Source organism: Penicillium chermesinum, assembly GCF_028974085.1.
Source record: "Penicillium chermesinum strain IBT 19713 chromosome Unknown utg000002l:1.0-5270490.0:1.0-5274688.0, whole genome shotgun sequence".
NCBI classification, from domain to species: Eukaryota; Fungi; Ascomycota; class Eurotiomycetes; order Eurotiales; family Aspergillaceae; genus Penicillium; species Penicillium chermesinum.
Window position 1 is genome coordinate 55,563 of NW_026695312.1, and position 26,912 is coordinate 82,474.

Below are 26,912 nucleotides of genomic sequence, written 5' to 3' on the forward strand. Positions count from 1 at the left end.
CCACTAACCATGAAGGTGATATTTTCTCCTGGCGATTCCCCAAAAGAGCATATCTATATATGTATATATTCCCTTCGCATCAAATCCTACTCTGATATCAAATCTGGCTACATCAAAATGCACGATTCAAAGGCGTTGCTGGGAATATTTCTCGTAGAGGTCGGGGTACCACTTTTTCCCGACGTCGGGGTGGCTGATAATGCGGTTTCTCAAATGTGCTTCGCCAAACTGCGGAAATCTGAGTTAGTGAGACTGGATCCAACGACTGGGCTCTCAAGTACGGACGCAAGAATATAACGGAGACAAGAATTCACTAGGCACGTCGACATCACGCCTCTTCTCGGTATTCGGAACCGGGAGTCGAGCTTTGATATGGGAGGCGGATGCTTGGAGTTTCTCGAGAGTCAAATCCAAGCGGACACTCAAGAAGAAAGGTATGCTGTACCGAGTCTTGGCGGTCGGCGCCTATGGTATGCGTCAGTGCGATACGGCCAAGGAAGACGAGGGGAAGACTTTACGATAACTCGGTGGGTGGTCGCGGGGCATATGCCACCGGTGATTGCCTCAAAACCTTGCTGGATATTCACAACCAAGCTATCTTCCAAGGGGGGAGCATCGATCCACTCCCCGTTATTATTCAGGACCTGCAGTCCGCCGATGTTATCCTGAGAGAGGAAGGTGAAAAGACCAGCTGAGTCCTTATGAGGCCCCACCCCTTGGGACAGGGCTTTGGCAGGTGGATACTTCACGAACTTCAGCCGACTCATACTTCCTTTGAACTCGTCAAATGTGTCTGGCGGCAGAGAAAGAGACTCCGCGACAAGATGCACGAATTTCTGAGCTAAAGAATCTATGCTCTCGATATAGTTTCGGACGAGTTTCTCCGCCCCCGGGTAGTCTGGGTACTGGGTTGTTTTAGAACTAGGAGCTTGGAGGGAGAGGGCGAGGGAATACCTGGTTGGGGCCCTCCAGCCTTTTCCAGAAAGGTTCATTCTCCGTCCATTCTCGCATGCCCGGGGTCCCAAAGTCGAATTGCTATATTGATAAGCTATACGTCTCATTGTGTACCAGAAAAAGGACATGATACCTCGCGAAGATCGGTCTTGGCCGCAGTAGTCTCTGCCCCCAACCGAGTGTACCCCGGAAAGAAGGGGAGTTGATCATATTGCACCTTTCTTTGACCTCGGCTGGTAGATTAAACAAGGATGGCAGTTCCTTGTGGGTCCGATGGATGCTATCCTATCTCGTAGGTTAAATCCGTACCAAGTCATAATGCCGTGAAGAAACGCCTTACCTCCAGTCCAGTGTTAATTAGATACAAGAACCCGACAACAAAGATCGCGTCACGTAGCCGAGAGAGCTCTTCATCTCTACTCGTTGGATCTGTCAAGCGAGAGAAGTCTACTATGGGAACGGTCGAGAAGTCTCCAGGCATGTTCAAATGGATACTGGGCTGTGTTGGAACGCTATTGCTGGTCAACGAGGGTTCCACAGTTTTCTTCGGCCGGGTTTCAATGGCAAACTTGCCCAGTAAGCTTACATTTCACGAGAAATTCTATAGAGTGCCACGCACGAGAGATTCCCAAGACTGTGTGGAAGATGTGATTTAGGAGCGCCATGATGAAATGGCAGGATGAGTCAGCGAGCCCTGGAAGCCCCGGGGTTCCCCCGGAGCTTCTCGCGGGGTTTCCGAGATTGGACGTGGGTTAGGTGTGGCGGTAAGAATTAGGTTCAGTTATATCATTATAAAAAAGGAGATGGGATTGCTCTATTTTGAGGGTATCAGGTCATATCAGATGAAAACTTTTGAACGCCGCCTATGCACTACTTCTCGAGATCGCTAGCCTGATCACACCGTACCTGATTCTTTGAGAAACGACGATAGGCTCATTGAATCATCACTGGGGGTCAAAGGGGGGATCGTGATCTTTGCAGCGTCAAACTCCCATGCGGCCTGGCGCTCCTCGCGATGGCTTCGGAGGTAAAATGGCATGGTCCATTCTTTCACCCGTCCTTCGAGGAGTCCCATGTCCCGATTTCGCTCCCACATTTTGGAGGACTCTTGGAAAGCCTTGTGGATTTTGTCTCGGCGGATCCCCTCATAGGTATCGAAAACGTCCGTCAATGGTTCGAAGCGGTGATAGGCTAAGATCCGCGCAAATAGGATCGCGTCGTCCAGGGCATACGCAGCCGATTCGTCTCGCGGGGGCATCTATCATCAATAAGTAAAATTGCCTTCGGGATGTTGATCCCTTTCGGATCTTCGTGATTGTCAGGTCAACGTACCGCATGGGCTGCATCTCCCAGCAAAATAACCCGATTCATGCACCAGCGTGCGCTTGGGGGAACTTGATAGACCGGGTAAAGCATCCAGTCGGCTTTAGTATTGACTATTTCTCGGATACACGGAATGGCGGTTTTCGAGAACCTCGCTCGTATTTCATCACGTAAGGCAGATTTGATGCGATGCTGCGTTGCCCAGTCTTGTCCTGGCTCCAGGCGGTAGTAGCTCAGGTCAGCATGACTGAACTGGACCACTGCTGCCGCGAAGATCTCGTCATGATCGCGATCACAGAAGCTGGTGAGCAAGGAACCATGCCGAGAGATATTGAGAGCCGACGCCTTGAAGTGGATGCGCGACGAAATCGTCTTCCGGGGGATATTTGCCTGCAAAAAGGAAAGACCGGTGTACTCGGACGGAGAGTCGGGATCGACCCAGCGTCGAAGGGCAGAATGAACCCCATCGCACCCAATGACCAGATCACCAATGGCCTTGGACCCGTCCTCAAAGTGCAGGGTGGCAGCCCCATCGATTTCTTCTCCTCCGACAACCTTTTTCCCGAATTGGACTTCGATATTCGGCGTCCTTTCGAGCACGGTCATTAACGCCATGGAGAGCATGATCCGCATGACACGGCGGCCCTTGTAGCCTCCAAATCCATTCCCCTTCTGGTCGGTGAAATCGATCGATCCGATCGATCGCCCAGAACGCACCGAGTACATCTCAATCGCACTGACTTCCGCTCCCCCGTCCGCGCCCAGCCGATCCAACTCCTGCAACACCCCCAGTTGAGCCAGATGGCGCTGGGCGACGGGAGTGAGGTTAATGGCACCACCGGACGTTGAGAGGATGTCATGGCGCTCGAAGATGGTGATCTTGAGACCGGGAACATACGGTGCGAGTTCTTTGGATAGTGCGAGTGCGCAGGCGATTCCAGCGATTCCCGCTCCGACAATTAAGATATTCCGGGGAGGGGAGAAGGTTTCCATTTTTCTGTTTATTTTAATATATTTTTTCTTCCCCTCGTGAGTACGTGACAGCTGTGCCCGGGATTAGTCGAGAAATTGATTGGATTCGGGTGGCTCCACTGGGGCAGTGACTAACCCACGCAGGGTCAGCATCCGATGAAATCTTCACTGGCGTTCTTCAGCCCTCGACAGCAGGAGGGCAGCGGAGAAGGCTGGTTTGGACCCTGCAAGGCTTGGGATCATATATAAAAGCAGAAACTGTCGGATCCACGGTAGAAGCTGGAACGGTTGAGGGGCTCGGCCGGGAGGAGTTCGCTCGGTCTTCTCCCAGAAAGTCCTGTTTCCCAAATGTTCTCTTTATTCTTTGACAAGCGGAGGTCACATGTAAAGGCCTTACGCGATCTTATTTTCGCACCAGTCAGACCTGTTTTTCGCCACGTGGGGATTCTCGGCCTAGGCGATCGCTTTCTATTTCCTTGTTCGGGGAGAGACACCCGATCGTTCCACGCCACTGGGCAGATTCAGATCATGGAAACAAACTTAAAGGATCAAGGGCTGTCAGGCCTGTCAGGCCTGTCAAGCCTGTCAACCTGTACGGAGTAGTGCCGCTTGAGATACCCGGGCGATCTACGGATAGTTTCCGTCGCCTACCGTGGTGGATCCGGTTCCCGCGGGTGTCGCGAAGGTCGGTTTTTCTCGCTTCCGAGTCCAAGTCTCACAGTCTCACGAGAACGATCTTATAACAGAACCTAACAGAACCCAGGCGCTGTACGGTCTTGGGCATAGCATGGCGCATGATCTCGTCTGGCCTTATCGGCGTTGGTTGCAGGATCTTTCTTCAGAACCTGAAACGGAATGTTTCCCCGCACTCATGTGACTCGTGCAGGACAAGAGACAGTGTTGTGACCAAGTTCAGTTTTCTTGATTTTTAGCCCATTTGGGATTAGTGTGGTATTGGGTTACGGACCCCCTTCGGGATCATGTGCCCACGATTAGTCATTCCGGATTGCCTACCCACTGCGGGAGGCTTCCGCTTCTCTTTACCTGAGTTCTAACAACCACCTTTTCAATACAAGATTGTGACCCTTTCCCTGTCCTTTCTAGGCTAGGCTTGTATTATCCTCGAGACCCACTTGTTGGTGTCTTGGGAGTGTGGTTCATCAACAGTACTAATGCTGCTCGTATCGTACGCAGTACTCCGTAGAGAGCCCCTAACAAGCAATTAGGTCATACCGGTGATCGTGGATTTCTGTCTGTGGAAAAGCACTGGTTTGGGTCAGATCCTATTCTGGACGGAGTACCCACCGCTTATCCGGCCACGATACTCCGTATGCCCGGTGGGAAAAAAAAATCCACCGGGAAGTTCCACGGTCGCCTTCGCGAGTATTTTATTGAGCCCTGCGGGTCGTCCACGACCTTTTACCCAGTACGGGGTAGTGCTCCAGATGCACAGGGCTCCCGTATCAGCCACCATCTCCCTGCACGCAAGCTCAATGGATCGCATGGACGATAATCAACCCCGGACGGTCGACCTCGACCAGCTCCGCCGCCCTCCGGCGTCGGGCGATAAAGGCTTCGTTCGATAAGCACAAGACCCACCGAAAAGCCTTCATCGTCAGGGGAACCCGAGTCTTCTCGAAGGTTGAATGCCGATCCTTACTGCATTTGCATCGCGTAATGAATCCACTTGGGGGCCGCGATTACCCTCGCAGAGAAGGGCGTGCCCACAGGATGCGATAACCAATTTCTGCGGTTAAAAGGGCGCAGAGGGCCTCGCGGCGACTGAGTCGGAGCCATCGCACGAGTTTCACCATGTCCTTCCGAAAGATTGCCTCCTGGCTCCTGCTAGGAAGCACCTTGGCGACGGCCTCGGTCGCGACCACGGGCTCTCACACGGACAAAATCACCCCGAAGGTCTTCATTGTCTCGATGGTACGTACAAGGAGGGCTGGAAATCAGGGAAGCTTGGTGCTAACGTGCCGCAGTTTGAGCCGGAAGCGCAAGCCTGGTGGCATATCCGGGAGTTCGATCTGCTCGCCCATAATATCACCGTCCCGGGCCTGTCGCCTCTGTATCCCGACGTGCACTGCACCGAAGACTACGAGATCTGCCAGTTGATCACGGGCGAGTCGGAGATCAATGCCGCCACCACGGTGACCTCTGTTGCTTTCTCGCCGCTCTTCAACCTCACGCAGACCTACTTCTTCATTGCCGGAATCGCTGGTGTCAATCCGGAGCGCGCGACCCTCGGCTCCGCCACCTTCGCACGATACGCCGTCCAGGTCGCCTTGCAATACGAAATTGACATTCGGGAGCTTCCAAGCTCCTATTCGACGGGCTACATCCCGCTTGGAGCGGACTACCCCAATCAATACCCCACCAACATCTACGGCACCGAGGTTTTCGAGGTCAATGCCGAGCTTCGTCGGATTGCCGTGGGACTGGCGCGCCACGGCAATCTCTCTGACTCGGCCGCTGCCAAGGCATACCGTGCCCATTATGCCACCCCCAGTGGGAGGTACAAGGCCGCCACGTTGGGGCCCTCCATCGTGGAGTGCGACGTTGCCACGTCCGATGTCTACTATAGCGGCGACATCCTGGGTAACACCTTTGACAACACGACCAAGTTGTTGACTAACGGGACCGGCGAGTACTGCGCCAGTGCCCAGGAAGATAACGCTACCCTAGAGGCCTTGCTTCGCTCCTCGACTCGCAACCTTACTGATTTCTCCCGGATCATCGTCATGCGCACGGCTTCTGATTTTGATCGCCCTTACCCTGGGTCCAGCACCACCTACAACCTCCTCTATGCGGATGCTGGCGGCTTTGAGCCGGCGCTAGCTAACATTTATAATGCCGGCATCCATGTCGTCCAAGGTATCATTAAGGGATGGAAGACAACTTTTGCCGAGGGCGTGGAGGCCCGCAACTATGTTGGCGACATCTTCGGCACGCTGGGTGGCCAGCCTGACTTCGGGCCAGGACGCACCGCCGCCTTGGCGGATAGTGGCGCGTTCAAAAAACGCAGTCTCAGCCCCCGGCTGCGTCGACGCAGCTAAGCCACTCTGCACTATATAGCAATTGAGTAGTCATGGTTTGTCCGGGTCTTTTGTCAGATGCCGCTCGACACAGCTCGTGGACAAGCCCCTTGTCTTACTAAGTAATCCGACTCTGCACATCAAAATCAAACTCGTGTCACTACTAGATCCTAATCTCTCCTGTCTTTTATGCCACGGACTAGTTAGTCTGAGCCCCATACCGGGCCTACTCGATTGAACACATCAAGAGGGAAATAGTCCGCCAGAGCATGGTAGCCAGCCTCATTGGGATGGAGATGATCTCCGGAATCATAGATTGCGAGGAGGTGAGAAGGCTCTGCCGGGTCCCTCACGGCTTGATCGAAATCGATCACCGCATCGAAGACGCCGCTTGTACGGATGAAGGTGTTCACTCGTTGGCGCGTCTTTTCCCTCTCGAGGCTCGAATATGGCTGCGTATAATTAGAGCTCGATGGGGTTCCAAATGGAGTAATTGTAGCTCCGTAGAGAGGCAGGCCCGCGGCATGCACTCGGGTTGCGATCTGCTGGTATGCGACCATGAGTTGATCTCCCACGTAGAGCTGGGACTCTCGATCGGGGGCCGCGACGCCGATATCATTCACTCCTTCGAAAAGCATCACATGGGTCACGCCAGACTGGGCGAGCACGTCCCGGTCAATCCGACTCACAAGGCTGGGCCCCAGGCCATCGTGCAAAACACGGTTCCCACCGGCCGCCTGATTAGCCACGGCCAGCTTTTTCGTCGCCGCGTGGTGACGCATTCGGTCGAGAAGTAAATCGGGCCATCTGCTTGATTAGTCCGGCGTCTCTGGGATAGGATGATTGTTCATACCGGTCATTCGCGTTCGTAATGCTTGCCTTTCCGTCTGTGATGCTGTCGCCGAGAATGACGAACGCCCCAGCCTCATGCGATAAGTGCGCTTCGATGCCGCTGATGAAATACCTGATTCCAGGTCTGATATCAGTTGTCTAATTCCCCTACGTGCCGATGTCCTGATGTCTCACCAATGTTCCGTCTCCTGGACGCCATCTCCACTCAAATAATGCACGCCGGTTTGGTCTCCCGCTGCAAGGTAGGATGTGGTTCTACTCCCTGGGTGTCCGGTTATGGAAAACCCCTCCTGTCCTGCTGCAAGATAGATATCGATCATCAAGATCGACTGCGCTGCGAGGGGAAATGCAATGGGGTCTGATACAGCCAAGGCCCCGCTTGGAATGGTGATGGTTGGGCTCGTGCCAAATTCTACCCTCGCAGTAGAATTCAGATCGCTGGTATTGGTGCCTGCTTTCTGGCCCTGCGGGAGACTGATGACCACCTTGTCTACCTTCAGATCGTTTGGCCCGAATGCATTAGACAGGCGAATGCGGATTTCAGTAGCGTCTAACCCCACTTGGACCGTCTGTCGAAGGGTGGAATTGAGAAATACGCCCGTTGACCCATTCTATGCAAACATTAGGGTGATCGCTTGGCGACGGCGAAGTTGGTCGGGGCATACAAACGGAGCTGGTGGGAGATTATAGGACTCCACCAGCTGGGGCATTGTGGTCCAAATGTCCACCCAGTGGGATGGAGATTTATCAATTGACGCCTCGACCTCTCGTAGAGGCATTGCAATTATACTCTGTATCACCATGGCGATCGTCATCAAGCTCCACTTCCAGGGTGGAGCGGATGTACTATACGAAAGCAACTCCATGGTGCTGAGAGACAATGTAGAAAAGGATATCAGCAATCAAGTCAGATACGCGTAGATCGCCCTATCGAGCCTGCAACTGGAGCAGAGCTTTATAAAAACGCTGCCAAATCGGCTAAATAGAGTATCATCTCCAATTCTGCCGAGTCCGAATGCCCCTCACATCTCCAGCCCCACATTGATATACACGAGGGAACTCCGAGCTGAGGGTTAAAGAGGCTATTTCCGGCTAATTAGCAGCAGGCCTGGCCTTCCAGATCCAGTAGGGACTAGTAACGGTTGTGTCAATCCGGGGGCTGCAGAATATGGAGGATCTCGTCGTTCATTGCATATCACCGCGCTTTAAGTCCGTGATGACATCGGCCGATGTGATCGCGACCGCCTGGTCCACCTTGGGGGCCCCCTCTCCATACTTCTTTCCACCATTTTCCCCTCCAGTAATTTTCATAAACAGTAAGAGATCATGGCGGGTGTATTCCAAGCGCAGAAAACTGCACTCATCACGGGCGCCGCTTCGGGGGTCGGTTTTGCCATTGCGAAGCTCTGCCGGACGAAGGGCATGCACCTCGCGCTAGTGGATATCGATGCAGAAAACCTGTCCAAGGCAAAGAGCATGCTTACCCAGCTCGACCCTTCTCTGAAGACGGAATCCTATACCCTCGACGTCAGCGATGTCCCTGGATGGAAACACACTGCCGAGAGCATCTCGAGGACCCTCCCTGACATTGACCTTGTGGTCCTCAATGCGGGCAAGGCCTTCAGACGGCAGGATCAGACGGCCGGACGGCTCAGTCCCTGGCTAGACGGTTCTTATTGGCGCAAGGTGGGTATTCAGCGGGCGTCCAACACCTTGCCCTAAACGACTTCAGAGCACTAATCGCAAATCCAGACACTGGAAACAAATGTCTACGGACCATTGAATGGGCTACAATCACTACTCCCTCTTCTTCTCGCATCCAAGTCGCAGACCCCCAAGTCCATCGTTGTGACGGGGTCGAAACAAGGAATCACCAATCCTCCCGGCGCGGGTAATCCGGCATACAATGCCAGCAAAGCGGCGATCAAGAGCTTGACCGAGCATCTTGCCTTTGATCTGCGTAGCGACCCGACGACTGCCCCATATCTCCGTCCACCTCTTGATCCCTGGGTGGACGTGGACCGGTCTCATGGGTAATGTGGGCCCGACCAACGAGGACGAAATCACGAAACCCGCCGGCGCGTCGTACCCCAGTCAAGTAGCGGAAGAGCTGCTGAAGGGCATGGAGAAAGGAGAGTTCTATATTGTTTGCCCAGACGGGGAGACCGACCGGGCTCTGGACCAGGCACGAATGAAATGGGGAAGTGAGGATGTCGTGGAGGGACGACCGGCTCTTTCTCGCTGGGAGGAGAGCTGGAAAGCGCGCGCAGAGGAGGCCATTCAAGCCGACGCAAAGCGCGGACGGGGCTGATTGGTGTAAACATGCCATGTGGGCGAGTCTGGACTGATCACCTCCCCGGCGTATTGGAACGCGTTGCTGGGTTCAACTGTTCTTCTTTGGATTGCAGCACCATCTTTCCTAGAATATCTGTTCATATCATCATTCTTCGATCTCAGATTGTCGAGGGCTTGAGGTAGTGTTGTATACCGTGCGCATACAACATGACTCACCCTGAGTCACGGAACATCAGCCAATCAGTGGTTTCTTAGAAGGTGGAGCTTACAGCCACTATGGATCGTAGTTTGGAGAAATGGAAGGTCCATTTACAAATGGACACTGCTGATAGGAACAGTAGAGACATATGATTAGCAGTATAAGAGCTGCTGGCGCCCGTCTGCACCCTTTCTGTAACCCGCTCGGTGCTTCCACGACGGCAGCAAGCCTAGAATTTGTCGCCCGCAATTTGTCAGCGTCGTCATAATCTGCTTCATGTAGTAAGTCTGCCACCCTGGAGGTCCTTTAAATCGGAGTGTTCCCGACTTCTCCATGATGAAACCTTCACTCGCCGATATGATCCCATTGCATTGCTTAAGGCGATGGGCCACTGATTCAAGGTTGTTCTGAGAGGCCACATTTCTCTTTGACCTATTGCGATATAGCTGCAACCCCGTTTTCTGATGAAAAGCTGATCTAGAATGCAGGATACTCCAAGTCATTGACCTGCCTCGTATGGTCACGCAACAGCTGGAGGGATTGGGCCGGGGCCCAAACGTCTAGTCATAGTTCATAGATCCGGGGAATGACATAGAAGAGCGGCGGTATGATCACTAATATAATATTCTAAGGTAGCAACAAATTCTCGCGGTGCAAGTAGGGCGCTGTAAATTTTGAGGACGGCAGATCTACATTAAGATTTGGCCCCCCCCCCCCCGTTTGCCTCCCCGCATTCAGTAAGGTGGATTAGTCGAGGTGAGACAAAGATGAGGGGTTCCCTTGTGCAAGCCAATTTCACAGTGAAGACCGACCACTTGCCAATTGCCATCTGCCATCATTGTCAACGCCAGTGGTATACACCATGTCCAGCGCAGAAGAGACCTCTCCGACCATTGGGGACCCTTACACCAACCCCAGCGAAGCATCGAGGATGCCGCCGGTGACTCGTTACATCACTGGCCATAACGCGGCCGGGAAGGCGATTGTACAATCCTCGTCCCAAATCTCTACTAATCTGGGGGACCACTTCCGGCCTGGCGTAAAAAATGACATGGGATTCAACGTCGTGTACGCGACATCCCAGTTTCCGCCCAACTTGAACGATGATGCGGATATTGCGGCTCATGAACGGATCACCCAGTCCGGCCTACTCGGTCTAACCAACCCCAATGGAGTTGTTCTTCGGGCCATGGACTTCCCGCCGGGGGCCCCGGCTGCTCTTCATCGGACCCAGAGTCTGGATTACGGAATTGTGCTGCATGGGGAGGTGGAGATGGTCATGGAAGAGGGAGAGCCCGTACGCCTGCGCCCTGGGGATATTGCGATTCAGCGAGCCACCATCCATGGTTGGCGCAACCCTAGTGCTACCGAGTGGGCTCGGGTCATCTTTGTTCTACAAGCCTGCCAGCCAGTGACGGTGAATGGGATACGGTTGGAGGAAGACCTGGGACATCTGGAGCCACATATCAAACCGAGTGAGCCGATTCAGTAGGCTAGTTCCGCATCGAATGCAGTACCGTTCGGAGTACAGGTACATACTGGATTTATCATTGCTCCTTTTTCAGGTGTCCACGGGTCCCTTAGACACCGCCCTTAGATCATTGCACTCGGATCACGACTTTGCCAAAGTGACTGCCACTCTCTAAGAATCGGAATGCCTCTGGTGCTTCGCTGAACGGGAAAGATCGATGCACCACGGGGTGGATCTGATGCGTCTGGTAGAATTGGAGCATTTCTTCGAATCGATCTTTGGGGCCGTTGAGGATGCCTTTCAGAGTCACATTGCGCCGCAAGGCGAGAAGATTCACGTTGAGTCGATCGTCCGTCGCGTCCACTTTACCGGATACATACCCAATACAATCGATCAATCCGCCGAACGCAATGCAATCGAAACTCTTGCGCAAAGTCTGCGCGCCTCCGGTTTCAAGGATGATATCCGCCCCATGGCCATCGGTGACTTGTGTGACCGCCAGCTCCCAGTCTGGATTGGTCCGGTAGTTGATGGTGGCATCAGCGCCGAGCTGCTTGGCTCGGTCTAGTTTGGCATCGGAAGAGGATGTGATTATCACTGGATGGGTGTGAGCATATATATATATACTTTTGTCCCAGGGCCCGTGGTCGGTGGTATGGTGAGATTACTCACCTTTCGCACCAGCAGCCTTCGCAATCTGCAGGCCTGCAATAGCTACGCCCCCCGTTCCCTGCAGCAGGATGTACTCATCTTTCCCACCGCTTTGCCCCAAAGGCCGCATACCATTGATGGACATCCACGCTGTCACGGCTGCGATTGGCAGAGTGCATGCCTCCTCGTCGGTCAGATAGTCGGGGGTCCGGACAAGACTGTAGGCGGGAAACACCCGATGGGTGGCGAGGACCCCATCCAGAGGCAGCCCCAGACCCAAAGCCAGGTGCTTCTCGGACACTTGGCCGGTCTGATGTTCGGGCAGGAAAGTCGAAAGTACTCGGTCGCCTGCAGCCCATTGCGTCACCCCCGGGCCAACCGTCAAGATGGTCCCGCTCATGTCGGAGCACGGCACAATGGTGGCGTCCTGCCCGACCGATCGGTGATGGGTGTACCTCCCCTTTGGTGACTAGTCATGTTAATTTCAGGCTTATCTGACCCTGAATCCACCTTTTCTTACCCTCCACGTCACGGTAGTTGAGAGAAACGGCATGGATTTCCACCAGCACCTCCCCCGGCCCCGGGGAAGGCATCGGGGCCTCCGCTCTCTGAAGGCTGTCCAGCCCCTGTAAAGATGTAGTCCATTGCTGAATCGACATGTTCGCAGAAAAAAAAGGTGAGACCTTCGAAACGAGCGAGCCACAGTGGGGACCTGGACTCAACCGCTGAGTCATCCACAGTGGATGGGCCTCGGGATCGACTCGGATGTTATCCTAGCATCGATTAGATACAGTGAGTCCACGACCTTGCTGATACTGGCGATCGTGCGCGGCCTGTAGTCTCTCCTCTCTCCACCCCCAGTTCCTAAAGTGGCTTCGTCAAGATCCACTGTGTGGTGGAGTGAGGCCTAAAGTCCCGTAACGGCCGCCTAGCCTCTTACCCGTTGGGAAATCCAGGCCCCCCAGGGAGGATTTATCCCCGAAAAGTCCGAGAGGTTAAACTTATCAGCTCATGGTTACCCATCCAGGTTCTCCATTTTTTTCTCTTCCTACCTAGCATTTCACCATGGCGGAAAGTCGCTCGGCAGCTCGTGCTGGTCAGTCCAACACCTCAATATGGTTCCTGCGGAATGCTGACGTACGGACGCAGTAGATACCTCTTATTCGCACCCGGCCACGTCGAAAAGCTCACCCCGACTACCGGATGTTATCTCTCATCGAGGCTATAAGGCGAAGTACCCAGAGAATACATTATGTGCAATCGACAAAGCGGTTCAGGCAGGCACGAATGCTCTAGAGCTTGATCTGCATCTCAGCAAGGACGGGGTCATTGTCCTGTCACACGTGAGCCGCGGAATCGTCGATATCCAGTCGACACCACTAATCCACGGCAGGACCCCACTCTCAAACGTTGCTATGGGATCGATAAAAAGGTGGCGGAGTGCGACTGGGACTATCTCAAAACCCTTCGCACCATAAATGCCCCTCATGAACCGATGCCCCGCCTGTTGGACGTCCTGAGAGTATGTGAGGCAGCCGGATCGCGAACATTTGTGGGTCCTCCTAGACATCAAGGTAATGTGCCAAAGCGGAGCGGCGACCCGAGCGACATCATTGACGCAGAGGATGCGAGCAGCTCGCGAATGACCCGACGACCATCATGCGCCGCATCGCAGAGGCGCTAGAATCGGTCCCCGTCCTCAGTGGACCAGGCTGGCCTCAGCGAATTGTACTCGGCTGCTGGTCGGCTCGTTACGTGGCGCCCAGAGCACAATATCTCCCCGAGTATGAATTGACCTTGATTTGTGTGCACATGGATTATGCACGCCAGTTTCTACAGATTCCGAACGTCTCCTTCAACGCCAATCAGTACATTCTCCTGGGTCCGCTGGGACGGGGCTTTATGGAGGAGGCCCTTGCGGCTCGACGCAAAGTGTATCTGTGGACCGTGAATGAGGTCAACCTCATGCGATGGGGCATCCGCCACGGGGCCGCTGGCATTATTACTGATTACCCGGCATTGTACAAGCAGGTTCGCGAGGAATGGGAGAAAGAGCAGAAGGAAGGCTCGCCCGATCCACAGTTGGAACGTCTGACGCTGGGCCAGAGAGCCTACACGGTCCTGATCATGTTCTTTGCTCTGACATTTGGCTGGATGCTGAGACGAAAGCACCTGCCGCCCTTAGATCGAGAGCACATCGAGCTAGGCAAGACGGACTGAGGATAGAGAGTCTACTAGAGGGAGACAATGGGCAAGTCGGCGCGATTTAAACCTTCCAACAAGTAGAACATTAGGTTCATTCAGCTCTATTTGCAAGACCGAGCAGCCCGCCAAAACGTTCACCATGTCCGACGGCTGCATGCCAGCGTACCCATGACCCAACCCAAATACCAACACCGGCGTAAATGACGGTGCCAGTGGACCATCCAGACGAAACCGAAGACGCAACACCACCGAAAGAGATAAAAAATAGAGCAGAGCGAGCGCAATGTAGAGGTACATAGATATATTAATACAAGGGGGAAAAGAAATGGATGTCGAATGTGCAAGAGCTCTGTAAAACAACTGCCAGAGAAAGTGGAATAGAATTCGGACGCGAGGGTATAGCGCAATGGTAAAACACAGATAAAGGGGAATAGAGAATTCGACCAGAATGATCTTGTCAAGAGGTTCACAAAGATCATCGCTTGGAGGACGTTTGCTGAAGCGTCGAAGAAAATATATACAAAGGAAAAAGGCCATGCATATCTTAAGCCATCATGAGCTTGGTTGTGCGGCGCTCTGGGATCCGCATGGCTCCCGGCGGCCCGGGGGGATAACGAGGACCAAGGCGTGAGCCTGGGCCTGGCCCATGAGGTGGCGGAGGACCGTATCCAGGGCCCGGGGGATACCCGCGAGGCGGTGCCAATGGCGATGACCCGATGGTTGGTCGCCGTCGACCAGGCGGGGGTGGATAATAGGAAGCCGCAGCACGACGGGCATCCCGCTCACAAAAGATCCCTCCGTTCCATTCAAAGTAGTCGTCTTTCAGAAGAACATGGCATGTGCGGCATTGTAAGCATTCGGGGTGGAATCGGCGACGTTCGGGCCGATTGTAATTTTGCTCCACCGTCTCCAAATAATGTCCTTCGATACCTAAATGGCAAGTCGAGCAAAGAGATCCGTTGCGTTCATGATAGTGCTGGGCACAGTAAGGGAGGTTGTTCAAGACATAAAAATCAGTCGACTGGAATGGTGAATTGCACTCGTAGCAAACAAAGCAGCCGCGGTGGTATCGCCCGGTGAGGCGTCCATCAGATGAGGAGATGGATTTTCCAGTGATGGCCTCTCCACAACCCTTGCAGTTACCCTTGGACCGGGTGGCAGAACGAGTATGAGGTCGGGGAACAGGGAGGTCTCTGCACGTCGAATCTTCCAGTCCGGAACAGCGGCTGTTCCCTCGTTCTTCTGGGACGTCGACGGCTCCTTGGGCTCAGAATGGTCGGGTTCTTTGACATCAGGGATTGATGGTGGCTCCGGCTGTTCCTGCACTGGAGAAACTAACGATTTTTGATCCGTCTTTTCGCGAATCAAGGATAAGCTGCCCTGGCCGATGGCAGGATCCGTCGGCGAATCCGGGCTGAAGAATGCGGCGGGGATGGGGGGCACCTCCTCCATGGTGGATCTCACTCGACCGGGCAGCTCCACGATAGTCTGACGCGTTCTCGCAGGTAATTGTTGAACCAGAGGTCCCAGATTCAAAGGATCCTCCATCTTCCGTCGGTTCATACTCGCGTTAGATGAAAGGCTGGACATCGAGCTCCCACTGCCATGCTCCGACGCCGGATGGGAGGCTTCTGACGAAAGTGAGTTGCCTTCCTCCGCCGCGTAATCTTCGAGTCCCAGCGCCCGTGCGAAGCTTGTGATGGAAAATGCACCCTCGCTTGTCGCATCGGAGGGTTTCCTGGGTGCATCAGCGCCCAATTCCGCATCGGTGGGGTGCAAGTGGTTCTGTGGAGGAAATGGGAAAGTTTCTTGCTGGTCTGCGTTCGGCTCTTCTATCGGCGTTGGTTCCTCTGGGAGATCATGTAGGGGGGTGGACGCGGGTTCAGCCGAGAGACCAAAGTCAAATCCGCTGTAGGCATCTTCTTGGTCGCTAGGATAGGTGGAGCCTGCGGACACATCCGAATCTCGTGAGAATGATGCTTTGTTGGGTGTTCGCAGCGGCGCTGGGGGCATTGGAGGTTTCTCGTCTATCAAGGTCCGGAAGCCACGTGAGAAACTATATGTCGATGATCTGGCAGTGGAACTTCCGTTGCGAGTACTGGCGAGAGATGTTCTATAGCTGCTATGACTTGCGTACGAGTCCCGTTGATAACCCACGTCGTTCGGCGTGGGGGGGCAGTGGGCTTGGTGGGAGAGGCACATTCTTTGGGGCCAAGTTCAGGCCCAATCCTGGAGAAGGTGTCCTCGCTGATCTGGGGGGAGCATTCAACCCCGACACGGAGACCCGGGTGGATTCCCGGTTGCCCGGCATGGGGAAGTTAAAAACAGAGTCCAGGTCGATCACGGATCCATCTGGCGACGCCAATGTTTCACTGCCTGGGAGTTCATGGGGGGATAATTGAATTGGTGACCGAGGGGCAGAGTTGATGGGTGAAGGCAAATGTGAGCCAATGCTGCTCGCGGGGGTCGGAACATTCGGTTGTAGGTAGGCGTTATCTATGGCTATCAGTGTGCCAGTCCTGCAGTAGTGAGGGAGGAGGGAGAGCATGAGTCCATGACCTACTTGCGATCGTTGGGTCTATGCGAGGAAGAGCCCCTGATCGACCTGATTTGGCAGCCATGGCTGTTGTGAGTCGGTCAGGAGAGTCATACCCCGCGGATGGAGGTGGTGATGGTGGCGCAAAGGAGGCTAAACGGATTAGCTCGCTTTCTCAGGGGCGGCTCAGCATGGATACCTACTATGAGTAGTTGGAGGGCACACATGATCCCCCATGGTTGAGATCTCGACATCATGATTGCAGTTGGAGCATTTGATCGTGGGCAAGAAGCCCGGAGTCGTCGCCATATCGTTAGGACCACAGCGGGTCGAGGAAAGGGTTATTGAGCGTAGAATTCAAACTTCATCACTTCCCTCCCCGGGGCTTCCCTCTTGTCGCTCGAAGGTGGGGAATTCGGAAAAATATACAGGGAGGAGGAAGTTGGGGAACCTGGAGATTTCTGGAGGTTCTGGAGGTTCTGGAATGGGAGGAAGGCCTAGGGAACAGGGCAGTGGAGCAAGCAACACAAGGCAGTCGATCACGGTGATTAACCCACGAAAACAGCGAATCAGGCGCAATGAGGAGCGATTGAACGCCAGGAACCAACAGGCGAGTCAGTCCGCCCCAGCAAGACACCAGTAAGAAGGCCCCAAATCGTCAGTGGCGTGACCCAAACGTGCCCCGTGCGCTGCGCTAAACAGCCGTAGCGTCTCCGGTGCGGATGGAGATTCGTAAGTCGTAGGCTCCACTTGCTCAGGGGTAATTGCGCCCAGTCGAGGGAAATAGGGCCTTGCTCTACGGGATAATATGCAATGGAATAAAGAATCAAACACAGTGCATAGTATGCGACTCCTGTTGAATGGGAGGGGTTAAACGTATCTTCTTTCTCAGCGTGGCACGAAAGCGACACATACTCCCGGTCTATTGCATCTGTGACACTCTGCTACTCCACCGTGGTGTAGATGCTAACTCTAATATTATTCACGGAAGCACTCACAATGGAGTTCCACTTCTTGTGATGCAATCCTGTATGGCACTGCCGTGTTCAGGAGTCAGGGCGGGATACCCTGATATGCATGGGGGAATGTCTCGAGCATGCGGACATCCAAAGACTGCACTCCAGGGCTTCGCTCAAAACACCCAAGCTACAAAAGACAAGGAGTCGGCCAGCTCCAGGGTCCCAGCGTCCAGAAGAGGACTTTTGTCTCCGTAATTCATGCTCCAAAGTAGGAATCGCCCCCTTTTCCCCACTTGCGCCTTGCCGCATTGCGCCCGTCTCTGTTGATCATCTCTACACCACCAATCATCGATCCCCAGAAGAGGAGATTAACTCCAGCTGGAACTCGCAAAGCAGAGAATGCTCCGATTTAGATCGGTGAATGCAACAACAGCGATGCCAGCAATGCCCTCTGCGCGCCCCCCAAATCTTAATCGGTACACGCTACTGTACGTTCTGCAATCCTGCCGTCCCTTCAATTTCTCGGGGTTCAAGGACGTTCCACACTTCCACAATTAAACCGACAATCCTTATTCGGGCTCTGCAGGTTCCTGATTTGTAGCGCATGACGCAGCTTGCATAGAGGTGCCGCCCCCAATGCTCTCACTCTTTCCCGACATGCCCCAAGTGGATTTGTATACATCGGTGGCATGTAGCACTGACTTCACTTGTGGCGTGAAGAGCCATCCCTGTGTAGTTTTCTTTATTGTTGTTGATCATTGCACCGCCCAGCTCTCGCAGAGCTGTCCTCGAAGGGCGTGGGTCGGCCAACCGTGCAGGGTGTCTGTCCTCGCAAGAACTTGAATCAACTTCTCTTGTTCCTGTCTGTCTGTGAATCGATCACCACCTGGTAGTTTTTGAGATGTCAGACGGTGGCCTCATTTTTCTGCATATCCCCTAGCTTGTCTATACTTACAGATATGGATGGCCATGCAACCAACAACCATTGATGGGGGCACAGAGGTATTAGCTAGAGCAACTCCGCAAACGGTCCATACTCCCTTACGAATCTGGTACTGGGTTTTTTTGTCAACTCGAAGAGGCCTTTCAACGGGGCCATAGCTCTTGCGGGAGTAGCGGATTGGGCTGGGAGGCCTTAGTAGCGTTTTGGCGGTCCACTTACCTTAACGTCCTTTTCAAATCGCCGTCGCAGGGGGCCCACTGTGGGGAGTCCAGGGTCGTAAACTAAGAGAAGTATTCTTGCAAGTTCAATATACTGGTTACCAATGGCTATTCCAGGAGCAAGGTAAAAAGACAGTAGGTCAGTTCCGCAGCTGAAAGGGCATTTCCAATGGGGTCCTTACCGTGCCAAGGCGAACTAAATCGAATATCTGGGAAGGTTGCTCCCACCTCAACTACGTCGCTGTCTGAATAATAGGGGTCAAATGACGCAGGTCGAGCTTCTCTCCACTGCCCGTTTTCCTCGCAAAGGCCCGCATGGACCGCCACAGAGCGCGGGTGCGTGCCGAAGGAAAATAAAAGCACATCCGCGCAGTGTGCAATGGCTCTGTTGGCCCATGCACAATCTCCCGCGTCCGGTCCTAATGCTGTGAATAGTGAATGTAGTGAACTGAGGTCGACATCTGGAGCTTGCTGAAGGCTCAGGGCATTGTAGATCTCCTGACGTAGCCCGCTCCAATAGACGGCCTGCCGGAGACTTGGAGTGGATGTCGCCGAAGGAGGAGGACCTTGGATGAAAGCCTTGGTCCCAAACGAATGGCCACGGAGATCTGATCCGGCTAAGGGGACTGCATGAAGTTTCTCGTGAACTAGGCGTTCTCTTATGGTTTGACTTGCACGATTCAGGGCCAATTACTCACCAGAGAATTCCTCATGAAGCCGGAGAATCACTGTGGCCGCCAAAAGATCGTCGTCCATGGTGACGCGATGGTCATTGAGCGCCGGGATAAGCGTTTCGAGACACTTTTGATAGTACTGGTCCGACACAAGCGGGGCAAGGTCCGCAGTCGAGCTCAAATGCCGCGCAGATAAGGCCATTATTGCATTGAACAAAGTATCACAATATCGCGCACGATGGGGGATATGCACGGCAAAGTGCTGCTGCCGATCTGTGCAGTCGAACTTGGACTTGTCAGTAAAGAACCCGTCTGATTCCTGATTAGAACTGTGTAGCTCACGAATATTGAGATCCGATCTACAAAGTGTCTCAGTAGCTTAGCCTCTTTCGGATCTCTCAAGGGCCATGAACGCTCTGATGAGCATCGTTCCCTCGCGGTGTCTGAGGGCGAAAACGTCAACTGCTGGCTTGTGCTCCCATGTGATAAGCCATGAACGAGCCCGTCGGCTGTTCGCTGGACAACCATATGTTCGACTCCGGCGAAAGGGGACGTGTCGGGGCCATCCACAGCCGAGTCGTAATTGTTGTTCTCAGAGGGGTCTTCCATGGAGAGATTTGTGATGTTGCCTGTATCTCCATTGCCTGATTCGAGAACAAAATCGACTACCGTCACGGAAGGGTCAGTTAACGGGGAACTTCAAATTTACGACGCTGAATCTCGCTCCCCACCTCTCGATGGCGGTTGAAGCCACACTTGGTTGCGAGGGAATCGCGTGCGACGATTCCGTCCGCTAGCTGCACGAAACTGAGTCGGTCTCGTCTGGCCTCTTGCGCAATCGCGGCCGGTCCGCGTGCATCGCCCGCATTGTGGCAGGTTTCCATCGCCTGTCTGGGTCAGAAGAGAGTCGAGCTTGTGCGAGAGTTGGCTCACATTTGTGGTGCAGTAATCGGCATGGATCACTAAACTGTTAGAAGAATCGACCATCTTCTGGCGAAGACTCACCAGCAATGACCCTTTCTTACCGCCATGGCTCATTTCTCGAGTTGACTGAAGGCCGGGATTTCACGTTGGGCGGGGAAAAAGCGGGTTCCAGCCACAACTCCGCTTGGCTCTATGAAAACATGTATGGAATGGATACAGAAATGGTTATATAACAAGAAATTGAGATTCGGCGGGTTTCCAGATCTCATTACGGATGCTCGAAATAATTCTCTGACGCGTATGAAGAAGCCTTTAGTCCTTCATCCTAAACTTCATCCAAATTCCACTGGAGCGATGCAACAGTCTGTAGCCAAGGTCGTCTGTTCTACTTATTTTGTGCCCATATGATCGGTTCGCTTCGGGACACAGAAGTCGCCTCTTCCATGATCGTCTCGCGATTTCTAGCACAGCCCTTCGGTCAGACTCATTGCTCTCGGGCACTACTAGCCTGAGCCTGCCTGCTGGTCATACCAGTAGCCTGTAGTCGCTGCTTTCTACTTGCCTCTATGCCTTCCCTATATCCCAGCATTGAAAATTAAGGGAAAATTGAGGCAAAAGGAACTTCGATCGTTGAGTCCTGGACCTGGTAGTCGCGACTATCGCCCGCAGTGGTTTGCGCTCTTTCAAAATCCTCAAAATATCATCAACTTGGGCTGAAATATATACCAGCACCTCGGGACCACGGTACCTTATCCGGAAGTACTAGAGATCACTGGCAGCAGTGCATCATGACTGGTGTAATTATTGAAGACTCGATTTTTGACATGTGACTGCCCGTATGGAAGCTTTCCAATTCAGCCGTGGGAGGAGGATGAAACTACATTGGAAGCTACGCGGACTAATTTCCGTAGTTCAACCAGGATCGCGAGCCTTTCGTGATAGCCTCCCGCCTGTTGATCGCCGGTTCGAATCTGCAGGGCTATTAAAAGCAGTAATCTCATAGAACAGCCATGGAAAGTGGGATTGAAATGATCATGATGAATGCGCAGGAAGCATCATGACCGTGGGAAAGTGCCAACCTCGGGGTTAAATTCCTGTTCAACGTCCTTGTCATGGAATGAGGGGTTTCGATATACATGATGTAGCGAGCAGCCGCCGCTTGAAATCGGAAATGCTGTCGAGATAATGTTTGAGTCGACATCATGCCCTTCCCAAGGATCCGTTCCCGAACCCAGTGTACCGGTAAGGAGGAAGGTTGCAGATTTGCGGACCCGGACCAGCATGCATATGATGTCGATCTTTACATGTCCTCAAACCTCAGATGGCTCCTGTGATTGATTGTCTTCATTGTCCTTATTTCGAGCATTAATGATCAATTTACCCAATAGGAGTATCTGGCTAAGGCCTGTCCTCAATGCCCAGGTGGATCTATATTGCATCTTCGTATAGTCGTCCTCCTGCATAATTCCCCGGCGAGTGCATAATGCATAGATCAATTCATCCATCCAGGGAAAGCATCATACGAATCAATCCCATCGATGTCTGGGAATACTTTGAGAACCTTTTATATATCTCACAGTCTTGGGGAAATTCTCTGTTACAATTCTCGCCATAGTTGTATCTTTCGATGTTCGCCGTGATTCCTCATCAGTGTCCTCTACATTCGAAACTTCGTTTATTCATCTTTCATGTCGACGTCTCGAAATAAGTACAAAGTTCGTCGAGCGCTACTCGTTAGAATTATGTAGAGTCTCCCATAATACCTTGATCAGTAGCTAGGCCAGTCTTCGGGGGAATGGTACAAGCGCTCGCAAAGTCCTTTTTTTTTTTAACACAGCCCTCAATGAATCTGATAATTTCTAGGACACAGGCCCTCGATTCGGCCGACGGGATCGGAATATGAATACCCCGGTCTGGGTATTTGGAAAGCTTGCTAGGAAGTTGAGTTCTCTTCTATTCATATCTATCTCCGGGTAGCTTAGGAAAAAGCACTGGTGTACTTTTATCTACTTCTCAGAAGCAAACCGTCGTCCACAGACTATCCCCAAGTAACTGATCGTCACGATGTTGCAACGTGGGGATCTCTTGAGCAATTTAGGTCAGCGGACTTCTTACCAAGAAAGTGCGGTGTGCCAAAGAGAAGTCCGGCGGTATCTTTTCTCCGCGCCGGTCCGGTTGCGTCTTCTCCTGTGGATCCGCACGGTCCCTTTCTTGGCCCGCGCAGTTGATCTCCAGATGATCGCGCAGTACTCGTTCCGCTCGTACATATTTTATAGAACGGGGTAGCAGCCGGGGTACAGAATGAGGCATGGCCAATCCTCAAGTTTCATAACGTGGGCCTCGCGACCTCCCCAGGCCTCCGATTGCGCATGATCCACTTTTGGCGGGGAAACGAAAGGTGGAAAAAAAAAGGGGGAGGGGCATTTTGCGGGTGATTCGGCCGTCTACGGAAAGCACCCAACAGCGCAATAGGGAAAGAGCGGTCGAGTAAACCAAGGTGTAGACCTACAAACGCGGGGCTGATGGGGCTGCCCCTGCTATACCATTTGCTGGAACACGGTGAAGGGCCCAATGACACACTCTGGGATCCAAGAAGCTGCAAAGAACTGCCGATAGCACACACAAACGACAATCTCGGAGCCCGACGGGTGTGTAGAAGCTGGAAGCCGGAAACCCTAGACTATTTAATTTCCTGCTTTTCCCCCTCCTTCTCTTTCACCATTACTACTTCCCTGCACTTCCCAAATTTCGACCTTACGGTTCGTATAAGCCTTGTCAGTAGGTTCGATCACTTCTCCCCGAGACAGTGATCACATACAACCGTCACAATTTTCTCCACACATCTCAACTCGTAAGTCGTTCTGGCAATGGGAGAAGGGAATTGCTTTCAATATCGTCAGCCGCTAACATGCCTCTCCAGGCGGCACCACCCGTTCAACGGCCGACGCACTTCTAACCGTGGAGGAGCGCCGGACCATACGTTATACTTCCAGTAAACGTATCCAAATTCCCAGAAAATACGCTCCCCGTTCACCCCCGCTTTTCAATCTGTGAACGCAATGGCTCCCCACGCTAGCTCCGATGTTGCCAATGGCTCTGCGAACGGGTCGGCTCGCCTCGAGTCTTCGCTGTTTACCGTCCAGTCGCCCCATGTTGAGTACACGCCCAACGAGATCAAGTCTCGATACGCCTACCAGACTACCGAGGTCACCCGCACTGCCGACAATAAGCTGCTGGCCACCCCCAAGTCCACGGAATACCACTTCAAGGTCGACCGCAAGGTCGGCAAGGTTGGTATGATGCTGGTCGGCTGGGGTGGTAACAACGGCTCCACCGTCACTGCCGGTATCCTGGCAAATCGCCGCAAGCTCTCCTGGGAGACGCGCGAGGGCAAGCAGTCCGCCAACTACTATGGTTCGATCGTGATGAGCTCCACCGTCAAGTTGGGTTCCGACGCCAAGACCGGCGAGGAGATCAACATCCCCTTCCACGACCTGTTGCCCATGGTGCACCCCAATGACCTGACCATTGGTGGCTGGGATATCAGCAGCTTGGACCTCGCCGCGTCCATGGACCGCGCCCAGGTCCTCGAGCCCAGCCTCAAGGCCCTGGTCCGAAAGGAGATGGCTGAGATGAAGCCTCTGCCCAGTATCTACTACCCGGATTTCATTGCCGCCAACCAGGAGGACCGTGCGGACAATGTTCTCGAGGGTACCAAGGCTTCTTGGGCCCACGTGGAAAAGATCCAGCAGGACATTCGGTAAGCGCCCAAGACTCCACGATCCAAAATCACATACCATTTGCTTTGCATACTTAACGATCCAATAGCGACTTCAAGGCACAGAATGGCCTTGACAAAGTCATTGTCATGTGGACCGCCAACACTGAGCGCTACGCCGATATTGTCCCAGGTGTCAACGACACTGCCGATAACTTGATCAACGCCATCAAGACTGGCCATGCGGAGGTTTCGCCCTCCACCGTGTTTGCCGTGGCCTGTATCTTGGACAACACTCCGTTCATCAACGGCTCCCCCCAGAACACGTTCGTCCCTGGTGCCCTCCAGCTCGCAGAGCAGCATCGCGCTTTCATCGGTGGCGATGACTTCAAGTCCGGCCAGACCAAAATGAAGTCGGCTTTGGTGGATTTCCTGATCAACGCCGGTATCAAGCTCACCTCCATTGCCAGCTACAACCACCTGGGCAACAACGATGGAAAGAACCTGAGCTCCCAGAAGCAGTTCCGCTCCAAGGAGATTTCCAAGTCGAATGTGGTGGATGACATGGTTGCCGCGAACCACATCCTCTATGCAAAGGACGAGCACCCCGACCACACGGTCGTAATCAAGTACATGCCTGCTGTCGGCGACAACAAGCGTGCATTGGACGAATACTATGCCGAGATTTTCATGGGTGGCCACCAGACCATCAGCTTGTTCAACATCTGTGAAGACTCGCTGCTTGCGTCCCCTTTGATTATCGACCTGGTTGTGCTGGCCGAGATGATGACCCGTGTCAGCTGGAAGACCAGTGACGAGGGTGCCGAGTACAAGGGCTTCCACAGTGTCCTCAGTGTCCTCAGCTACATGCTCAAGGTATGTCCCTTTTTTTATCAATCTTCACATCCTTTGTGTTCTATATCCGCTAACAAAGCACAGGCTCCGCTGACTCCTCCCGGCACCCCGGTGGTCAACGCGTTGGGCAAACAACGTTCGGCTTTGATCAATATCTTCCGAGCGTGTGTTGGCCTCCAGCCCGAGTCCGAGATGACTCTTGAACACAAGCTGTTCTAAATACCTCTCAACCTCTCTTGGAGCCCTCGGCTCTACCTAGCTCTATCCAACTTTTAGTCGCTCTTTCCAAATCCAAATATGAATTGATAGTCTTCATTGCATTACGTTGATAAATTTGTAGCCTAGGCTTCGCCACTTCCTCCACGCTGGACATCAATGGGTACTAACATCCCCACGCTCTGTATATAGTACTTCATGATTCATTATATCTATTGGGCGGTCTTGCCAATCTCCGAATACGCATTCAGGGCCAGTTGCCCCCCTAGGTGCGCATAAAGGACATTTCCTCCTTGGATCTCTCCTCGGCGGATCATGTCCACCATCCCTGCAAAGCTCTTCCCCTCATACACAGGGTCCGTAATAAAGGCCTCCATGCGTGCCGCATATTCAATGGCGTCCCATGTCTGGCGATCGGGAACACCATAGATCCCGGCGTGGTAGCGGTCATCGAGAACCACATCGGCATCTGTGATATCGTCCGCCGTGAGGCCGATCTTTTCCGCGGTGTTGCGAGCGATGCGCAGGACCTGGGCGCGGGTAGCATCCAAAGTGGCCGAGGCGTCGATGCCAATAATCTTGCGTTTGGGATCATTGGGGTGCAAGCGCTCGAGCAGCTTGAAGCCGGCGATCATCCCCGCGAATGTAGATCCGGTGACAGCACAGACAATCACCGTATCAAAGAACAAGCCCTGCTCCTGCTCTTGCTGCCGCACTTCAAAGGCCCAGCGGGCGAAGCCCAGCCCCCCCAGCGGATGGTCGGAAGCTCCTGCAGGGATATAGTAAGGCTTCTCGCCCTTCGCCTTGCACTCCTCTACGACGGCCTGCGCAGTGGTCTTATGCTCGATGCCGAAGGTGGAGGGATCCAGCCTCACGTCGGCGCCCATCAGGCGGGACAATTGAATGTTTCCGACGGATTCATACCCTTGGTCGGTCCAGTCCACCCAATGCTCTTGCACAAGGCGGGCTTTGAGGCCCGTCCGCGCCGCGACCGCTGCGACCTGGCGCGTGTGGTTGCTTTGCACGCCGCCAATCGAGACCAACGTATCGCAGCCTTGCGCCTGGGCGTCGGCCAGGAGATACTCCAATTTACGCGTCTTGTTGCCGCCATAGGCATACGCGGAGTTCAAGTCATCGCGCTTGGCGTAAATAGTGACTGGCGGGTGAGTGCTCGTGCGGGCAAGATCGGAGCTGATGCGGGGGAGCGCATGGATCGGTGAGGGGCCGAGAAGAAGCGGAGTTCGAGGAATCGAGGCAAAAGGCTCGGGGAGGGGAAGCGAGTCTTTGGCCATAATTGGAGGGTGATTGGATTGTAGTGGAATAGAGACTAGACAAAGGGTACAAATAGCCCCGAACCTTGGGATGCTCTGCACAAGGTGGCTATCGAGCTCGCATGCTTGACTTTATACCAGGTGGTTGTAAAACGGCCGCGGGCAGTCGCAAGGCCGCGGGGGGGGTTCAAACCGCGGCGATTCTGCCAGATGAGACTATCTCGCGCGATCAACAAGCCAATTAAAGCAAGGCTCGATCATAGCCCGACCCGTACTAGGACCCGTAGGCCATGAAAGTCACCTTTTTCCCGGTAAAGGAGTGTTATCGCGGCCGCCATAGCCCGGATGTGAGCCGATCTCGGCATACATAAGGACTGTTTGGATACTTGCAGGAAAGTATGAAGCCCTCGATTGCAGAGAAAGCGGGGGTCGAGAGCATCTGGAGGTCCATACAGTGGAGAATGGGGACCGCAGAACTGCACGGGGGATAGAGTTATCAGATACAGTGGCTACAACGAAGCTATCGATACTAGCTGAAGAGTCGAGAATGTGTTCCACAAATGGGGATATTTGGTTTCACCTAGGTCCTCATATCTTGATCACTATCAGTGTTCTAAGGCACTAGGCATCAATCGAAC

At 53.5% G+C, this 26,912-nt stretch overlaps 13 protein-coding genes across 13 annotated transcripts; 6 read left to right on the plus strand and 7 right to left on the minus strand.

The window, feature by feature from the left end:
* Positions 1-126: 126 nt before the first annotated feature.
* N7468_000795 (isopenicillin N synthase family dioxygenase) lies at positions 127-1,435 on the minus strand (the record flags this gene model as incomplete). Its single annotated transcript, XM_058470092.1, has 6 exons — positions 127-228; positions 286-465; positions 519-905; positions 955-1,035; positions 1,069-1,239; positions 1,295-1,435. The coding sequence occupies 6 exons, from the start codon at positions 1,433-1,435 to the stop codon at positions 127-129; spliced, it is 1,062 nt and encodes a 353-aa protein (XP_058333233.1).
* Positions 1,436-1,861: 426 nt separating this feature from the next.
* On the minus strand, positions 1,862-3,270 carry N7468_000796 (FAD-dependent oxidoreductase; the record flags this gene model as incomplete). The annotated part of the gene is made up of 2 exons (XM_058470093.1): positions 1,862-2,212; positions 2,287-3,270. Coding segments are annotated over 2 exons (1,335 nt in total), but the record flags the coding sequence as incomplete, so codon positions are not given.
* Positions 3,271-5,061: 1,791 nt separating this feature from the next.
* On the plus strand, positions 5,062-6,308 carry N7468_000797 (purine-nucleoside phosphorylase; the record flags this gene model as incomplete). The annotated part of the gene is made up of 2 exons (XM_058470094.1): positions 5,062-5,181; positions 5,235-6,308. The coding sequence occupies 2 exons, from the start codon at positions 5,062-5,064 to the stop codon at positions 6,306-6,308; spliced, it is 1,194 nt and encodes a 397-aa protein (XP_058333235.1).
* Positions 6,309-6,490: 182 nt separating this feature from the next.
* Positions 6,491-8,005, minus strand: N7468_000798 (SGNH/GDSL hydrolase family protein; the record flags this gene model as incomplete). Its single annotated transcript, XM_058470095.1, has 4 exons — positions 6,491-7,094; positions 7,141-7,251; positions 7,314-7,750; positions 7,805-8,005. 4 exons carry the CDS (start codon positions 8,003-8,005, stop codon positions 6,491-6,493), a joined length of 1,353 nt encoding a protein of 450 aa, XP_058333236.1.
* Positions 8,006-8,465: 460 nt separating this feature from the next.
* Positions 8,466-9,450, plus strand: N7468_000799 (SDR family NAD(P)-dependent oxidoreductase; the record flags this gene model as incomplete). Its single annotated transcript, XM_058470096.1, has 3 exons — positions 8,466-8,825; positions 8,892-9,149; positions 9,196-9,450. The coding sequence occupies 3 exons, from the start codon at positions 8,466-8,468 to the stop codon at positions 9,448-9,450; spliced, it is 873 nt and encodes a 290-aa protein (XP_058333237.1).
* Positions 9,451-10,495: 1,045 nt separating this feature from the next.
* Positions 10,496-11,125, plus strand: N7468_000800 (cupin domain-containing protein; the record flags this gene model as incomplete). The annotated part of the gene is made up of 1 exon (XM_058470097.1): positions 10,496-11,125. The coding sequence occupies one exon, from the start codon at positions 10,496-10,498 to the stop codon at positions 11,123-11,125; it is 630 nt and encodes a 209-aa protein (XP_058333238.1).
* A 106-nt stretch (positions 11,126-11,231) lies between these two features.
* Positions 11,232-12,308, minus strand: N7468_000801 (zinc-dependent alcohol dehydrogenase family protein; the record flags this gene model as incomplete). The annotated part of the gene is made up of 3 exons (XM_058470098.1): positions 11,232-11,701; positions 11,777-12,224; positions 12,276-12,308. The coding sequence occupies 3 exons, from the start codon at positions 12,306-12,308 to the stop codon at positions 11,232-11,234; spliced, it is 951 nt and encodes a 316-aa protein (XP_058333239.1).
* Positions 12,309-12,820: 512 nt separating this feature from the next.
* Positions 12,821-13,975, plus strand: N7468_000802 (uncharacterized protein; the record flags this gene model as incomplete). The annotated part of the gene is made up of 4 exons (XM_058470099.1): positions 12,821-12,851; positions 12,905-13,098; positions 13,149-13,277; positions 13,391-13,975. 4 exons carry the CDS (start codon positions 12,821-12,823, stop codon positions 13,973-13,975), a joined length of 939 nt encoding a protein of 312 aa, XP_058333240.1.
* A 529-nt stretch (positions 13,976-14,504) lies between these two features.
* Positions 14,505-16,581, minus strand: N7468_000803 (LIM domain-containing protein; the record flags this gene model as incomplete). Its single annotated transcript, XM_058470100.1, is given in 4 exon segments — positions 14,505-15,104; positions 15,251-16,073; positions 16,090-16,456; positions 16,524-16,581. 4 exon segments carry the CDS (start codon positions 16,579-16,581, stop codon positions 14,505-14,507), a joined length of 1,848 nt encoding a protein of 615 aa, XP_058333241.1.
* Positions 16,582-18,210: 1,629 nt separating this feature from the next.
* On the minus strand, positions 18,211-20,328 carry N7468_000804 (uncharacterized protein; the record flags this gene model as incomplete). The annotated part of the gene is made up of 8 exons (XM_058470101.1): positions 18,211-18,341; positions 18,411-18,558; positions 18,618-18,724; positions 18,799-19,263; positions 19,315-19,649; positions 19,748-19,955; positions 20,000-20,177; positions 20,224-20,328. 8 exons carry the CDS (start codon positions 20,326-20,328, stop codon positions 18,211-18,213), a joined length of 1,677 nt encoding a protein of 558 aa, XP_058333242.1.
* Positions 20,329-22,278: 1,950 nt separating this feature from the next.
* On the plus strand, positions 22,279-22,500 carry N7468_000805 (uncharacterized protein; the record flags this gene model as incomplete). Its single annotated transcript, XM_058470102.1, has 1 exon — positions 22,279-22,500. One exon carries the CDS (start codon positions 22,279-22,281, stop codon positions 22,498-22,500), a length of 222 nt encoding a protein of 73 aa, XP_058333243.1.
* A 773-nt stretch (positions 22,501-23,273) lies between these two features.
* Positions 23,274-25,006, plus strand: N7468_000806 (inositol-3-phosphate synthase INO1; the record flags this gene model as incomplete). The annotated part of the gene is made up of 3 exons (XM_058470103.1): positions 23,274-23,974; positions 24,043-24,808; positions 24,872-25,006. The coding sequence occupies 3 exons, from the start codon at positions 23,274-23,276 to the stop codon at positions 25,004-25,006; spliced, it is 1,602 nt and encodes a 533-aa protein (XP_058333244.1).
* A 209-nt stretch (positions 25,007-25,215) lies between these two features.
* N7468_000807 (putative 1-aminocyclopropane-1-carboxylate deaminase) lies at positions 25,216-26,295 on the minus strand (the record flags this gene model as incomplete). Its single annotated transcript, XM_058470104.1, has 1 exon — positions 25,216-26,295. One exon carries the CDS (start codon positions 26,293-26,295, stop codon positions 25,216-25,218), a length of 1,080 nt encoding a protein of 359 aa, XP_058333245.1.
* Between the last annotated feature and the right edge of the window lie 617 nt (positions 26,296-26,912).